This window comes from Antedon mediterranea, chromosome 11 (assembly GCF_964355755.1).
Source record: "Antedon mediterranea chromosome 11, ecAntMedi1.1, whole genome shotgun sequence".
Lineage (NCBI taxonomy): Eukaryota > Metazoa > Echinodermata > Crinoidea > Comatulida > Antedonidae > Antedon > Antedon mediterranea.
The window spans coordinates 17264189-17282104 of NC_092680.1; the positions used below are offsets into that span (position 1 = coordinate 17264189).

The 17916-nt window shown below is 32.2% G+C and overlaps 1 protein-coding gene across 1 annotated transcript in view; it reads right to left on the reverse strand.

Annotated features, from left to right (window-relative positions):
• Positions 1-3057: 3057 nt before the first annotated feature.
• LOC140063211 (tyrosine-protein phosphatase non-receptor type 9-like) overlaps positions 3058-17916 on the reverse strand; it is a 29930-nt gene continuing 15071 nt past the window's right edge. The window contains exons 4-10 of the mRNA XM_072109703.1: positions 17749-17873; positions 13456-13672; positions 11068-11783; positions 10319-10482; positions 9557-9786; positions 7438-7645; positions 3058-7024 (exon numbers count right to left, since the gene is read on the reverse strand). Coding sequence (XP_071965804.1) covers positions 6795-7024; positions 7438-7645; positions 9557-9786; positions 10319-10482; positions 11068-11783; positions 13456-13672; positions 17749-17873 — 1890 coding nt within the window. The 3' untranslated portion in view covers positions 3058-6794. The remainder of the gene's footprint in view (positions 7025-7437; positions 7646-9556; positions 9787-10318; positions 10483-11067; positions 11784-13455; positions 13673-17748; positions 17874-17916) is intronic.

Consider the following 17916-nt stretch of genomic DNA (forward strand, 5'->3'; position numbering starts at 1 on the left):
CATATTTGGGCACATTACACTTGTCAAACTAGTTGGGTAGTGTAGAGGTTTCCCCTCAGAGCAATCAACTGTTGCCCAACATGCCATGAAATGTACTGCATATTATATACTATACATTCTAGCTTGAAAACAGAATAGGAGAGTTATCACTGCTGAGGCATTTTTGTTATTACCATTGACATTTATGTGCTAATTTGTTAGTTGTCTAGTGTTCTGCATGGAAGTCTTGGATATTTTATCACTTCACAAGTTGATCTTGAATGGGATATTCAATTAAATTGCTTTTAATATATATTATTTATATTGCTAAAGTAGAAACCCTTATTAAGAGGACTCTTTTGGCACCCAATAGGGGTGTCCCCTGAATAATAATAATAATAATAATACCACATTTATATAGCGCCCTTTTCATGAGTAATCATGCTCAAAGGCGCTTTACAATCATTATTACACCAGTATTTGCTTTGGGATCAAACACGTATGGAAACATACTCCCATAATGCAGCCGGTAACCAGCGCAAAGTTGTGTCTAGATCTAACTGGGTACCCATTTATACACCTGGGTGGAGAGAGGCAACGTAAGTAAAGTATCTTGCCTACGGATACAAGCAATGCGGCGAGAGTTGGATTCGAACCTAGGTCTGACGATCGGTAGTTCAACGTCCAACGCACTGCGCCACACGCCCTGAAGAGGGGTTGACTATATATATATATTATATATACACTTCTTCACCCCCACATTCGTTTCACACGAAAGTGTCCCTTAAATAGGGGTTTTATTTCAGCAGTATATTTTACAATATTTTAATGTGAATGTAAAAATAAACTTTAAAAATTCACCTTGTCTTTATACCTTGCCTTAGTCATATGTATATATATATATATATATATGTGTCAATCTTTATAGTGCTTAATGCTCAAACCGAGTCACATTTTTACCCAGGTCACGTTTGGACCGCTCCCATAACGCAGCTAGTAATCAGCACAATGATGTTTGATTCTACCACGTACTGTACCCATTTCCACCTTGGTGGAGTGAGTTATGTCACGGTTATAATATACTGCTATAGAAATTGATTTCAGGTTTGTGCTGTACTTAATGGTAAAAAGATTAAGAACTGTACAGTACCGTACTTACTTTTGAAGAAATTAACAAATGAAAAAAACACTCATTATATATCTAAACATATTTCTTATACCTATAGAATTAAACTTGTCTTTTGAAAACTGCACCAGGTCAGTGGTGTATTAAAAATCCAGGTGGCTTCCTGTTATATTTCTTATTTACTTGTTTATGATTTTGTTTCTAAACAGTGATTATAATATTACTTTTCTTGTGTAACATATTATAAGAATGAAAACTAAGAAAACCAAAATGAATATTTGGTATTTCAGTGCTGGAGTTTGCATGAATATAAGGTTTGCACGAGATGGTATTACATGCCTTGGTATAGTATTTAAATTGCCAATTTAAATCAATCGCAATTTTTACCAAAGACCTTGCTAGAGTTTATGTATTACTATGGAAATTGTAATATTAAGACTGTCTGAGCCAGATTGATTTTTATAATTATTTGTTAATAATTATTAGTATATATAGTGCAGTCTCAACTGTTTTCTAGTGTGGCTCTGATAATAGTATTTACAAATTATTTTGAGGATCAGATAGAGGTCCAAGGGCTTATGGTTTTTTTATATTTTTTTTAGCAGCTCTTTGCGAGTCATATGAAACATAGATCAGTGACTTGGCCTACAGTGGCAAATTTCTGCTAAATTACCATTGACATATTTTGTGTATTTATAATCCCTGAGTGACGTTAAGTCAACGAATCCACCCTACACCCCTTAATAGTAAATGAAAACGATATTATACGAAAATAGCCCCTGTTCTGTCTTGGATTTACTATAGAATATGCCAGGTTCTGTATAGATTACGTTTAGGTTTAAAGTGCAAAATCTTGCCATATTTAAAATATAGCAACAGTGTGCAAACAATGTGTAGTGAACATTGTACTAGTCTAAATCAAGTTATTTTACGTATTATTACATACTTTTTATTTCAAAATACAGTAGACCCTTTACACCTTTAAGATCAAACAATATTTCCTCTTAATAAAGTTATCTCATTTGTTAAAGATGTATTGTCCCCCTGAAAAAATAATTCTGACAATTTTTTTTTTTAATATTCCATTTTAATGCAACATAATAGTTATCCATTTTGACCAAAAATTGGATCGAAAAATATGTATTTACCTGAAAAAATTGTAATTGGCTGCTTTTTTTTTATATTTTTGGTTGAATTTAACCATTTATTTTGTCATTTTATAAGTGAAAACAATTTTTTTTCCCTATGGAAGTGATTAACTTGATTAAAACTACCAAATAACATATTCAAAGTCTGATTTAATTAATCTTCATTTTTCATGTTTTTGGGGACAATACATCTTTAAAACATATATTTTCATTCTTTGTTCATTTAAGAGGAAAGTGTCCCCTAATTAGAGGTGTCCCAAAGGAAGAGTTCTACTGTGTGTGGGTTTTTATATTATTGACCGCTATTCAGAATATCATTTTAGTGGCCATTTTTTAAAATTAGATTTACAGAGGGAGGTATATGCTTTATCATGAATTATCTTTCTATATCTTTTTTTTCTTTATTCACTATTTTTTAATATTGTAATTTCAAGATGTATTCAATAAAAAAACAACAGAACAAATCAATAAATAGGTGTTATGTTTGATTGTTGTCAAGATTTATATTTTTTTGATTTGTAAAGCCTTGAAAAGAAGCCCATCACAAAATAGATATTATTGTAAAGTACTAATAGTACAGTACTAACACGGTACAACAGGTAGGTTCATCGATTAAACATTAATGTTAGAGGATCAGAAACAAACACACGCGTAAGGTGTCCCCTTAGGGTTTAACTGTTTTTTCTATGAGTGAATATCCATTAATCATTAATTTAAATAAATAACATATTTATCATACATTTACGGAGTATTTTATTCTAAATACTTCATGACCAAATTGAAAATATCAACTACAAAATCAAATAAAATGTTAAATGCAGTTGTACTTTACTATTTTTATAATGCGAAAATATACCAAAATGCCACAGACTACACAAACATTTATAATCAAAGAGATAAACTTTAGCTAATATAATATTAATTACCATACTGTTATGATTAACTATACAATTTGGAAGGCTGTACATACAATTTATCATTGGCCTTCCATACTTCAAGTATAGCACGCAAAACATGCATTAATTTGAAGACTACATACACCTGTTTGCTTTACATAAGCATATACATGTTTAGAATACACTATAATATAACTACTGTAATAATATATAGAAAATAGATATACAGTATAATTCTTATCCACCAGGAAAAAGTCCCGGAAAAGATAAAATGGAAAATATTAAACCGATATAATCAAAACATTCCAAAATTTGTAGTTTTGTAACCTAAACAATAATTTACACTATGCTCATTTATTATGCGTAAACATTTCATTTTCATCATTTACACAGCTTTTACTATAATAAGTTGAAAAGGGGTTTAACATTTCAATTTAAACCACCAAACACAATGTCATAACACACAACTTGTCCATTTGTTCTCTATAAAGCTTTATTCACATCGAGCCCAGATTTGGCCGAGACAACTATGCTATGATTTTTTAGCACTGCGTTCACACACACCGTTTTTCCCCAAAATCTCAAATAAGTTAGTGTGAACAGTTCTTCAACACTACACCCATGGCATTTGTAGGCCTATATATGGACCGAAATTCAGGTTCAGTGTGAATGGAGTTTTAAACACAAAATCCTTTAATTCACATATTTTAAAATTCTATGTAATTTTCAAAATGTCCTGTTCTTTACTTGTTATGTTTATTAAGTTTTGGCAAGAATTGCTTTACGTTAATGCTATATTATAAATCAGATAAAAAAATACTTAAATTTACTATTATTTAAGTTAACCTTTGATAGCTAACACATTATTTTGGGACGAGCTTTGAATTCAAACTCATGATCTCAAGTCCACAGATTATTTCATTGTGCACAATAATGTTTAAATTTAAGAAAATCAGAAAACTTAATTTTGTTTACTTATAATCACTCTTATATACTGTACTGACTAATGCATAGCCTATACTGTTATATTTATATGTTTAATATTGCCTTGTTTGTACAGATGATCCCTGATGATCAGCTTTAGCTGGATGGACCACCCTTGTTAAATATTGTTGAAATAAATAATTTACCTTAACCCCATCAGACAAATACAATTTACAATCTAATAACAGGTCCTATCTTCAATACAACTACATCCACAAAATAAAAAAAAATTATTTGTGTAATGTAATGACCAATAGAAAATTGTACAGTTGACCACTCTCCCTTCTTCCGCTCTCTTTTGGGACACCCCTTTAAGGGGACACTGTGAAACAAAAGTGAGGAAATTTAAATAAAATTACACACTTTGTGTGCCAAAGATGTCCCCTTGATAGGGATTCTACTCTATGTCAACTTATACCTGTATAAACATAATCATTCTGTGTATAAACATTCTGAATTTGGAGGTGGGCTTATATTACCTAGAGTGGGCTTATATACAAGCCAGTAAGCAAGTTCATTTTCTACAAAATATACTTACAGTTTTATAGCTAAATATTTTTAAATAAAAAACAACAAATAATAAAGAACTGTTTACATTTTATATTCCAACATATAATATAAAATAAATATGAATATACTAACTTAAGTTAAATACAGTTGATTCTCAAATATATATATTTATTTTGTAGAATTTCAGAAATTATAAGAAACAGGGGCCTGCAGGAACATACAACGGATTAATATACAAACTATTAATACACTACATTTAATACACTAATGTAAATTATTGACCAATATTTAGTCCAATGCTGATTCAGATATCTTTCCCAGTACAAATAAATATAATTTTATAATTTAAAACATGCATACAACAACACTCCTTTCACACTAGCATTTTGTATGATGTGCACACCATGCTGTGTATGTGTGAACTCGAGAGTTTTGCTAGGTAGTGTGAAAGGGGTATAACAATCAATGTTGTATTAATAGCATAAGCATTTATATATATTGTATTGTCCCAATACTCTACATCTATTAGTTGTAAAATAGCGTTTACAAATGTCATATCAATTTGGATGAAATTGGCCAAATACTTTACTCAATCATAAGCCCAACTTTCTGTTTGTGGGGTTATGCATTGCAGAACCCCCTCTTTAGGCAACCCTATTATGGGGACAGAGTCTGAATAAAAGATAATATATGTTTTAACTATACAGCTAACTCCTATTCAGTATACACTCCTATTTGTTGGGTCTCAGGGGTGTCCCCTCAATAGGGGTTTTACTGTATATTTCACAGACAGGGTAAACTTACTTTTGAATCACCATTAGTTTTTAAACTGAACTAGTTTGATAAAAAAAAGGTGTGATGTGCCCATATATGGTAGTGATATTCCCTAATACAGTAGTGATATGACATCATCATGTCCATATATGGGAACATCACATTTTGTTGTCACATAAAGTTTGAGCTTTAGAAAAGTATATATATATTTACTGTGAACAAAACTGATATTATAATATTCTAAAGGCGTGGTAGAATCATACTAGGAAAAGTCTACCATGCACCTACATTACAACATAGCACCAAACATTTTTGCATCAGACAACATTTTATGAAATACATATAAAAGAGATATCTGCATCATTGGCCTCTTTCAACTCCCAACAGGCTTAAAATATAAATGTTAAACTGTTTATCATTTAATATTTCGTGCATGTTCAATTCCCAGTGCTTCTGAAAACTATGTCCCATTTAAATATATATACGTTGGCAATACGTTCCAAATACTCTTATTTCTTTCATAAATCAATTTATCTGTGTCATTCTAACTAAAGCCAACACTAAAAAAGACAGCCTGCTAAGTCTAAAATACACATTTTTATGAGATGTATGCATGCCATGAATGTTTCTAAATCAATTGCCAAAATTATGGAAGAAATGTTTACCTACTGTTAACATTTTAAATAAATCTGCTATTTATTTTAAATATAAAATAATAACATTGATATTTACATAACAGAACTATGTACAATTGTAATGTTTATCAGTTAGTCATCGAATAAGCACCACAGCAAGTATAATAAAGATATTTTCTTGGTTTTGCAAAATTGATTACGATTTAATCTTAATTTAATTTAGAACATACCCAATACAATTTTACTATCATGTATATTTTACCAGGGTATAATACGCAGTCGGCAATCGAATATTAGACACAGCAGGTGAATATAACTAACCATCAAAATGAAACAGATTGTTAGTGCTAAGGTGCTTACTCGATCACCTACAGTATGTTTTTTTATCAACTTGATGTTGGTAGTGACCGTAGTACTTTGCAAAAGCCTTGTAATATTGTCAACTTGTATATTACCTAATGCATTGTTGAAATGCTGTTGAAATGTCATCCCTCATTAAGAAAATAGTCTGAACCCACAACCCTGAAAAAGTCCATCTGTCGAATATGAAAACTACATCTTTTAAATATTTCATAGACTTTCAATTGATCATGTTATATGAATTGTTATAGCTTTTATATGCAGCCCTGCAAATCTATAGTAGTCAATGTACAGGTGCTTATTCCTCTCAGACTCCAATAAACCACATCAGGCCTACACCAGTTTCAGTTTATCATAAAGCCCCCTATTATGCCACCTTCAGTTAGTCACTATCGCTTTCTTGGCTTTCCTCGTAGTCTGTCCAGTCGACAGCTGGAAGCTTACCGGCACGCTGTAAGCTTTCCAGAACCGCAAAATGACAAAATTCATACTGGTCGGGTGTCTGTATACTGAAAGCACGCTGTGTTCGCATTTTACGTACTGTGTCGTATATATTTAACTTCTGTGTGATTTCTAAACGGACTAACGTGATATCGATTGTGCAGAAAGTTCCTAAACATTTTCAATAAGAAAAAAATAATTTTGGTTACAAAGTAGAATAAATTTAATAGAGATGAACATTGATGTGAAGAGAAAGGGAAATGGAACAGTCCATGTGACATAGCTGACTGTATCAATGTCTATTGCATGCATGACACCACCAAGGTGCAATACAATACAACCCTTCTTTTTCAACAACTCTGTTCAGGGGACACATCATGTGAAGTAAATGAGAGGAAATATACCCTTTCAGGAATACTTTGTTGGGTATCCATGTGTTTCATTTAATAGGGATTTCAATGTAGTAGAAATCAGATTTTTGATATTTTCTTTTGTTGTAACACCATACTGAACAAATTTCTTTAATATAAATTAATAAAATTATAATTTAAATATATATTTGTTCATATAAAAAGGTTACATGCCTGTTCTGCCTATACCAGCGCTGCAATGCACCAAGATGGGAGGTCCATTAGGATGTCCTATCCAATCAGATCCCATCGACTCAACAGCTTCTCTCTGGTACAGACGAACCTCATTCCTGAACTCCAGCATCGCTATAGCTGAGCGCGGTACCCCAAAGTCTGGCCAACTTGTAAATTGATAGTGCGCAATTTTTCGGCATTCTCCTAACTTTTGACAAAATATTTAAAACCAAAATTAACAATCAAAAAAAATAGTTCACTTAAAATTTGAAAAGAATAGAAAAATGAAATGGATTATAAATAATGTAATTTATGTGGGGAATCAATAACCTGTGTATAGCAGCATAACTGGGCTGAACATACAAATTCACTTTCCTCTGTGGATTCCTTTGTGTCGTGCATAGTAAAATTGCAATCAAAAAACACCAATTTGTCTGTCCACAATGACAAAGGCTGAGATGAACCAGTACACCAGGGTAACCCCTACACTCTTCTAAAGTATGCTCTTAAAATTTTAAAGCGCACACAAGCCAGATGTATATAGTGGACCTCAAGTCCTTATTCAATCACTTGACTCGATTAACTTTGATAGGAGTAAATGCTATGGTTAAATAAGTGATGTATAAACTGAACAGAAACCATTATGGTGGCAATCAAATAAATTAATGACACTTCTCACACATTATAAATTAATACACAATTTTCAGAACAATTAGTTACAACTCACTATTTCATCTTAATACAATTACCTTAAATAATTAATAGGAATATACATAATTAGGATGGTTCAGTGAGAATTTGGTTTAATAAATTATGCTTAAAATTCCACTTTAGAGGATTTCAGAAAAGAACAACTATCTTCTTTGAAATTAATTTGTCTTTTAAGATATTTTGTATTAAAGATCATGCCAAGGTTGTTTTTTTTTAGCTTACACAAGAAATTCCATTGCTTGAAATTGCAAGTAAAACTCAATTTACAATCATAGTTTATCTCTTTTGTTTGAGTATTTTGTATGTCAAAGAATGCGTGGAGACAGTTACGGGATGTCAAAACAATTCTACTGCTTACTGGAAAAATGAGTGTATATGTTCAAGCTTTATGAAATGCTTTAATATTAGAAGATTGCAGTTATAAATTCAGTTAAATTAAAAACCTAACTGCATTAACTGCAGTATAGAAAAGTCATTTTTTTTTAATCAGTTAAATTAAAGAGCAAACTGTGGTAAAATAATGAAGACATGGTGATTGTTTTGCCAAAATATTAAACATTTTATTATTATTATTATTATATCAAAATTTATAAAGCGTCAATTCAAAGACCGAGGTACAAAATCAAAGGCGCTGGGCATGTTAGTGGTCGAAAAAATGAGTTTTGAGCAATTTTTTAAATAAGGCAACAGAAGAGCAGTGTTTAATTTGTGGGGGGAGTGAATTCCAGAGTGTGGGTGCAGCAAAAGAAAACGATCTATGACCAAAGGTTTTAGTGGCTATGCGTGGAACAGAGAGTAAAAAATCATCAGATGATCTAAGAGTCCGTCCAGGAACATAAAAGGTGATTAATTTACGGATGTAAGCAGGCTGGTTAAAAAGAAGTACTTTAAAAGTAAGGAGCAAGATTTTGAATTTGATTTGATTGTCAATGGGGAGCCAGTGAAGTTCTCGAAGAACAGGTGAAATGTGAGAGCGACGGTTTTGGAACTTGTGCCTCATTTCCTTAAATTCATTCATTCATTCATACACATTTATTCAGTTATAACTACTACAACTAGGGCCCTACAATACATGAAAAGAAATATAGAACATACAGGTAGAAGAATGTAGGTAGCGTTTTACAGATTTTTTTAAAGTAAAACCAGAATATAATGTAATAGTTCTCACACGAATGTTAAACATAGAAAAGGAAAATATAAGATATTTTGTCTGATTTGCCATTTTATAAGTCATATTTTTTTATTACATTATATGTGTTTTATATTTAAAAATCCAAATTACTAAAAGCTAAATGAAACACAGCCAGAAGAAAGAGCCTTGTTTCCAGACAACAACACTCTTTGATTTATATATATATATATTTTTCAAAAATACTAAAAAAAAAGACAAAAATGCTGCAAAACTTACTATATTATTTTGTACAAAAAGTGTTGACACAATGTAATCTCTTTTCTTCTCAACTTCTAAATTCACCACTGTCATATTTCCATACTCTTCGGCCGTTTCTGGATCTGGAGGCCAGTACTGCGCGCATTTTGTACGCCCTCGTTCCACCGTCCTTGTTGTCATTACGATGACTAGAATATTTTCTTGCCATATCATTCGCCAGTAATCATTTATGGTATTTGGCAGTGGTCCTAAAGATAAAATATGAAAACCATTTTATTATTTTTTTATAATATATAAATTTGTTACATATCAACACCTCTTTGATACATTAATAAAGAGCTAACTGTAGTGTAAAACTGTATGTACACTACTGTATCAAACTTTATGATACAAAAAAATGTGATGTGGTCATATTATGTCATATCACTACCATATTTGGGCACATCACATGTTGTCAAACTAGTTTATAGTGTAGAGATTTAGGGACTAATAAATAAAATAAAAATCACAGGCCATTGGAATAAATCAATTACATATCCCAGGTCAAAGTTCACTATCAATGTACTATGTTAAGCTTTGTGTACACTATCACACTTTGTGTGACAAAAAAAGTGATGTGACCATATATGGACACGATGACATCATACACTACCATATTTGGGCACATCACACTTTTTTGCCCAAATATTTCCATTTAAACAACACAGCGCCGTCTACTGTTCTGTGAAACAAGTGTGAATGAGGCTTTAGAAGCAATTTCTCAAGTAATAGTAACAATACCTTGTGCTGCTATGAAGGCATTTTTATGCATAAAACCATCAACATAATTTGCGTTGATATAATCTGTTGCTAGATCATCCTCTAGCGATGGCTGTAATCGCACCCTACTGTGATCAAAGCATAGCACATCCGCATAGCGGTTCTTGGGAATGTTTCTCTTACTTCTACAGATAAAAAAGTTTAATAATATATTATTATGTATAAAATACAACAATAAGCATTAAAGGTAAAATACAACAGATTAATAATATCATATTATCTAAGGAAAAATGATGAATGTCTTACAATTACGTAGAAAATTATAAGTCTTTTTTAATGAATGCACTGTAAACAAGTTTTTTTCTAATTTCCTTTCTTTGTGAATTTACATCCTTTTGATTCAACAATTAAAGACTTTATAGTTTTACCGTTAACTTTACTGCGGAACTTGGACATAATTGTACTAAATACTCAGCACATTGAGAATACTTATTCTTGGATGGAAAGGAAACAGTGGGTAGTGCACCATTAAAACTAAAAATACTACGGAGTAGATTTGTTTTAGGGAGTGAAGTTATTGGTCAATGTTATTGGACTTTTCTGACATAGCTGGAGTGAATAGTCAGTACCTTATTAGGTACTTATGCATAATAGAATTACATAGAGCAAGAACTATGGTGGCCTATAGCCTTTAGAATACTATATTTAACTCAACTAAAACATGCATTTTTAACAGTACAAGAAACTTGACCACGGCCATCCGTTCTTACTTTGAATATGAAAATGAACCTGAAGGGGGTTCACTCCTTATATCTGCATATTCCTTATATATTCCTTGCTGTTTCATGTCCTGCATTTGCTGAACCAACTCAGCTGGAGTAATTCCCTTATCTTCAAGCCTATGGATACTTTCGCCATCTGGAATTGTGCTCGATACCCTCACGGGTACAGGCGGAGGTGGTGAGTTGGCATTCGGGTCGGGTCTTGGTGGTTTTGGTGGCGGTAATGACGGCATATCACCATCTTCATCTTCGCTGTTCGTTTCCAACGATTGCACTAATGCGAATATTTTTCCGTCTATGACTGGATGTACGGCCATGTTGTCACCATTACTGCCAATACCATTGGTGGAAGGCGAGCTGATGCTGGCCTCAATAGAAGGACTTTGTTGCCACGTGTTCCCTTGTATTGGCACAACAGAGTTCAGCATGTCAGTTCTTTGGTCTTTGTTTGAGCCAATCGGATTTATCCTTATTTGATTATTGTCTTGTGAAAATAACTCTACAGCCTTCTCATTGGCTGATAGTGCCGTCGGACCGTCGTTCAGTACTTCGGAAAAATCCGTAGTTATCCTCTTTTCGTACGAAGCATTCAAACAGGACTTTAACCACTCCATATGGTTGAACGTGGTCGTACCGCCTAACTCAGTTGGAAGAGATTCTTTTGGAAGAAACCGGACTAATTTTTCTAAATTTACAAGCATTACCTGTAAGATATAAATACGAAAAGTTGTTAATAAACATAGTATAGTTGTGTTCACACGGACTAGTGTTAAGCATGCATAAAACAGACTTAAGCTAATCCAAATCACATGAGAGTTACATCCGACAAAATTGATTGTTTATCGACTAACTCTCTTAAACCTCTGCATTGTTAACTCTGATGTACCTCTATATAACTCTGATAGGTTTCATTCAATGTAAAATTGTACCACACATATTTAAATGTAGAACTAAGTTAAACCGATTGATCGACCGTACTATTTAACTCCGATACAAATAAGAACATGTGTAAACATAGCATGGTTAACAGGCAATTGGTTTCTCACTTCAAAATACATGATATTTTTTAACCTGACCTCTCTGCCATTCCCACCTCCTAGTACAAAATTAGGTCAAGTTTAGGGATACACGTCTATACGGTAGTGGTTTGGCTCCATGTAGATTCCTTATACAAAATGATGGTCAAAAGAGCAAGAAAACTGTACATGTGAATTAACTGCTATACCGAATTCATTAACTTCATTCGCATGATCAAATGGCAAATTTGTTTTACTTGTCTTTAACACGGCGGTGCATACGGCAATGTAGGTCTATCAAAACAGGTTCAAACGCATTCTTTATTACACATTCATTTAAATATTCATGATTTTACATAATTTATACTTCCGGTAAAATCTATAATTCAAAATAATAATCAAATCCTTCGTCGGCTTACTAATGTACATTAATGGCTTATAGTAGGTAGCATCATTCCTACCAACACATTTTTTAAATCTTCTTTTTAATGTATAAAGGGAAACAACCTATTTGCAAGGATTATAGTCATACCTCAGGCAAATCTCTAACATCAATAATTTTACCACCAATCAGATGCGAGGATGAAAACGGTTACTGACTGAGTACGTTTAGACTTAATTTGTCTTCTTCATTTTAATGTTGGGAAACAACCTATTAGACTGAAGGATATGCTCATGTATTTTGTGAATCTTAAAATATACTATAATTTCACCGCCAATCACAATCAATTCGAAAACTCTAATACAAATTTATAGTTTAAAGTGAACTACTGTATTAAAGATACTGTACATTACACATATCTCATTCATAGACCATTTTGTAGTTTTTTATTATTATTATTATTCAGCCATTACGCAATAAAAATGAATGTATAAATGATTTTTCTTACACGAGTATAACAGACACAAAAACTATTAAATCCATTGATTTTGCAGTCAATGGGTTTCAGGTTGACTTCTTTTTTTGTTTTAATTTCAGTTTTATTATAAAAAAAAATCCTTGTTTAATCCTTTTATTATGTGACATTAAAATTGCTACTTCAATAAAAAAATAGTTATTTTTTAAAGGGAACAATATGTGTTATATTATTTTGAATTTGACAGACATGATAGGAAACTGGCTCAGCTACAGTGATTAAGTTCACTTAGATTGACCCGTGGTCTCCCCAATTTCAGTTTTTTGTTTGTTATGATATTGAAATAGACCGAATAAATCATGAAATGAAACACCATTGCCCTTGATTGACGTAAAAATTAAAGCAGTCAGCCTTTTTTTTATTCACCACTAAATCTATTTTATCTTATATTAATAAATAAAAAAAAACCAAATAAATGTTACCAATGCAAAATAAAAACCTACCCTTTCTCTAATCTTTTCTTTCAGTAGCGGTTTCAGAATGCCGTACATTGCTTTGAACCAGAGTGGGGGCGCTACAACATACACACGTTTCAACCTTGCAGGGTAGCCATCCCGGAGCATGCTCAGTAGCTTGCGGCTCAAGTTTATATCAAAATTAGAAAGATTTGAATCGGTCATGTTGTAAACAAAGACGAGTCCATTTCGTTGAGTATTTATACTGAAAAGAACCAAAATGAAGCATTAAGTGAGTAATATTTAAATGTCTTTGTGGGAATATAATGAAAGAAACTTGACAATGAGATAATAAATAAATTAATTCCCTTAGTTTTTTTCAAGTACCATTTGGATGCTCAACGGCCATTAGCCTTGTTAACAGAAAACCAATCCATATTCTCAGAACTTCTTCCAACAACCAGCTTATATGAATAATTCTGTTATATGAAATTAGGTCAAGTTTATCCAAGTGATTCGGTCTTTTTATTCTACATGGATAAATTTAATACAAAATGTGTATGCCATATTTGGGATGAGCAGAGCAGGCTTATGTCATAAAGTTGTAGATTTATACTTAAAGGGGCTTATACATGGAGATATGTGATGAGCCCATATATGGACATGATGATGTCATATCACTACCATATTTGGGCACATCACTACCTCTACCATATTTGAACACATCACACTGTTTTTTGTTAAATAGTTTGATAATGTAGACAAGCTTTAAGCTCTGTATACTATCAAACAAGTGTAGTGTAGACAGAGCTTTAGAGTGAGTTTATAAACCAGCATTTCATTTTACAGTATCTGAGAGTGGGCTATCATTTAAATCGTATGAGAATAATAAATTCTCATTTTAATTTGTGAAAAGTGGATTGAAAACTATTAATGTACTTAAATACCTATCATCAACCTGTACCCATTTTTAATTATAAAATATTTAATGATAATTTTGTAATTTCAATGAAATGGAAATAGTGATGTAAAATATTTTGTTTTTCATTCATGAATTGTAGTCTAATATAATTCATAAATGTAAAAAATAATAATAATATATAAAAATATATATATATATCATCGCTGTTTTCCAACCAAATAGGAAAGAATTAAATCTTCAAAGAGGAAATGGGTTTAAGGAAAAGTCAATTGACAACAGACCACTAGCAAGATTCACTCACTGTAAACCGCTTTATTCCCAGTAGTACAACATAGTTTAATGTTGCCATACACGGCCTAGCCTGTTTTTATTAGTGAGTTATACATTATTTTATGCCCAATTCCGAGAAAATCTGCCTTCGTTTCCTCATTAACTTAAGCTGAAATGGATCTATTCAAAAGCATGATTGGCTAGAGGATTCACATTGAGAGCCTTTCATGCTATTTATACACTTCACAATTTAACATTTCTGTTTTTATTCTCCATTTTGCTTTTGATTGTTAAATAAAAACCTAGCGTCTTTATTTTTATATTATTAGTGTTTAATTTGAAATTCTGTCCGTATATTTTTTTAAAGTTTCTACAATTTGTTTAAGTCTAAAGCTATGTCTACACTATCAAACTTGGTGTCATATCACTACCGGGTCATTCCATGTCAAATCAACCAGACCACCGTTTTGGATTTTGACGAAACTTTAAAAAAATTATCCATTATGTGAAAAACTCACTCACAAAAAAATTTAACCATATACGGTATGTAGTTTCCAAGATATTGACATCTCAAAAAGGGGGCGTGGTTGTTAAAAATTTGCGAATGCAATTTCCTCGGACTTTGGAAGCTTATAACTCAAGATTGGTAATAGCTATCAAGCTCAAACTTGGAATTCCAAATTATTTCTGGCCATATTATAGAAATATGTTTTGAGATTAACTCTTATCACTTTCCCTTTAAAGTTATCTGAACTCTAAATAGCCATTTCGTTTAACAACGCAGATTTTGTTTAATTTTCGGGGTTGTCTGTAAGAGTGGGTAGATACATTTCATATTGCAAATATATTATCTGTGGATAGTTGTCTATAGCCACAAAGAAGCACAGGCTGATTAAATGAATAGAAATGAAATAATATCTATTCAAAGTTGGGATCAGATCTAAAAAAGTGAAAAACGCGTATATTTCTTATTAACGGTTAGTTATGTGGACAGTGAAAACTTGTTTTAAAATTTACACCAATTAATCAGACATATTGGATCTACATATAGACCAAATTTCAGCTTTGGTACTCAACTCATTCATATTTAGATACTTTGTTAAACATCCTGACATGACAGGGCTTGAACCCTTGGATTGGTAGGCAAGCATCATAACTACCAAGCCACAACTCAACTGAGTTTATTAATTTAGGCTATTTGGCTGGAAGCACAGTTTTCATATTGCAGGATTTACCATTGTTCACCTGCTCTCTACCTGCTGCTTATAAATACCTATTAATGCTCTTTAAGTGATAACATCATTTGGGGAAAAAAAAATAAACACAACCAACCATAGCATAAAACTAACTTCAAATAACGAGAGGCAAGCAATCATGCAACGTTTCGATCTTTATTTGATCATCATGATTCAAAGTTTCGATCTTTATTTGATCGATGATCAAATAAAGATCGAAACATTGAATCATGACTTGCCTCTTGTTGGAGTTAAGTTTTATGCTATGTTATTTAAACATAATCAGTGCATCTATTGGATTTTGGAAACAACCAACCATGCTACTGTCACGTCATAAACTACACAACCCAAAAAAAAACATGAATTAACTAAAAGTGAATACATTAATTTGTTTAGGATACAGCGGCAATAGGATTGATGATTGGATAGTTGTAGTATATTGTTTAATGTAAGTCTAGCGTGAACAATGGCTTGTTGGCCAAACCAGGATATCCTTAATATTCTTGTACGGTAGTTTAAATTGTGTTTGTATCCAAATTTTATGAAGTATTCTGACATAATAAAGTGCAAGTATAAATAAATAAAAGTCTAAGTCTAAAGCTCTGCCTACACTATCAAACTCGTTTGGCAAAAAAAAGTTTGATTGCCCAAATATGGTAGTGATATGCTTAAATATTGGTAGTGGTATGACATGTCTATATATGGGCACATCACATTTTTTGTCACATAAAGTTTGATAGAGTAGAGAAATCAGTGAGTAATATTATTATATAAATAATCTTGACACTGTAAACAACCATCATTTAACCCAAGACTATCTGGTCCCAACAATAGATTGCTTCGGCGATGCATTGTTGACGCGACCTTTAAACTTTGGTGTCAGATTTTAAACATGCATTGTGTCTGCATTGAAAATTCAACATCTCCTGAACATCGCATAAAAAATAATTTTACTGCAAAATGTTCATGAAAGATTATATCACACATCACTGTATAACTGTTTATTAAATAAAACATGTTCTGATCTTCCAAAAGCAAGCAAAAAAAGCTGGATAGTGTATAAACATAGACATAGGTGCGCATGGAACCATCGCCACATACAATGTCAATAGACATGTCGTTTTGCATGCATGAAGGTCAAAACAATTTTTCAATTTTGAAACATTCATACAGGCATGTGGGCTAAAAACATTTTCCAGTGTGGTACTCAAGTTAGGTCATGTGAAACCCATCGCTGAATCCGTCAGGAAGGATAGCCAATATATCAGTATAATTCCTTTCCTAATAGTTTTGATTTCATCTACTTCCAGTTTCGTTGTACTTTATTTCCTGTTTGAGGCGGGTGTGGATTTTCCCTTTTTAACTAAAATGTATTTTTACCTACAGGTATAATTTCCTCCATGGTAGTGTTACCGAGATTACTCCCTAAGAGATTGACACTATAGATAAGACCTTATTGAATATACACTCACCATTAAAACTAAAGATTTAAAAAAATAGTCCAACCAAATACCCACTCACAACCCCCCCTCCCGCCTGCAGTTAAGATAAAGGATACCATTGTTAGAAATACTGACTATGTAACTGTGTAAAAACGCCTGGAATCACATTCTTGCAATGCCATTTCATGATGCATGCGATAGAGTTGAAGTACTTGAATGAGCTTTCCTTCTATACTTTTGTTGCTATTAACATGTGTTTATTTTTTCTATCAAGGGATATTTTTTTCTCAATCCTGGGACAAAATATTTTATCTATACAGGAAGTATAAAAAATAATATAAAATGAAACTGAGGTGGGTATTTACAGACAATATTGTTTGAATATGGTGGAATGCTGATTTTGTAAATTCTATAACTCTCCTTGTCTAACTGTATTCAATTTAATACTTTATAATGACTATAGTTTGCTTACTCTGCCAATGCATGATCTAACTGGAAGACAACAGCCTTAAGAACGATGTGTGATGAAGTGGTGTTGGGGTTATGTAGCTTTGCTGTGTATAAAGCTATTGCTGCTCCACCTGAATCACGATTTGGCTGTAAAGAGAAACAAAAAAATCATAATTAATAATTGTATGTA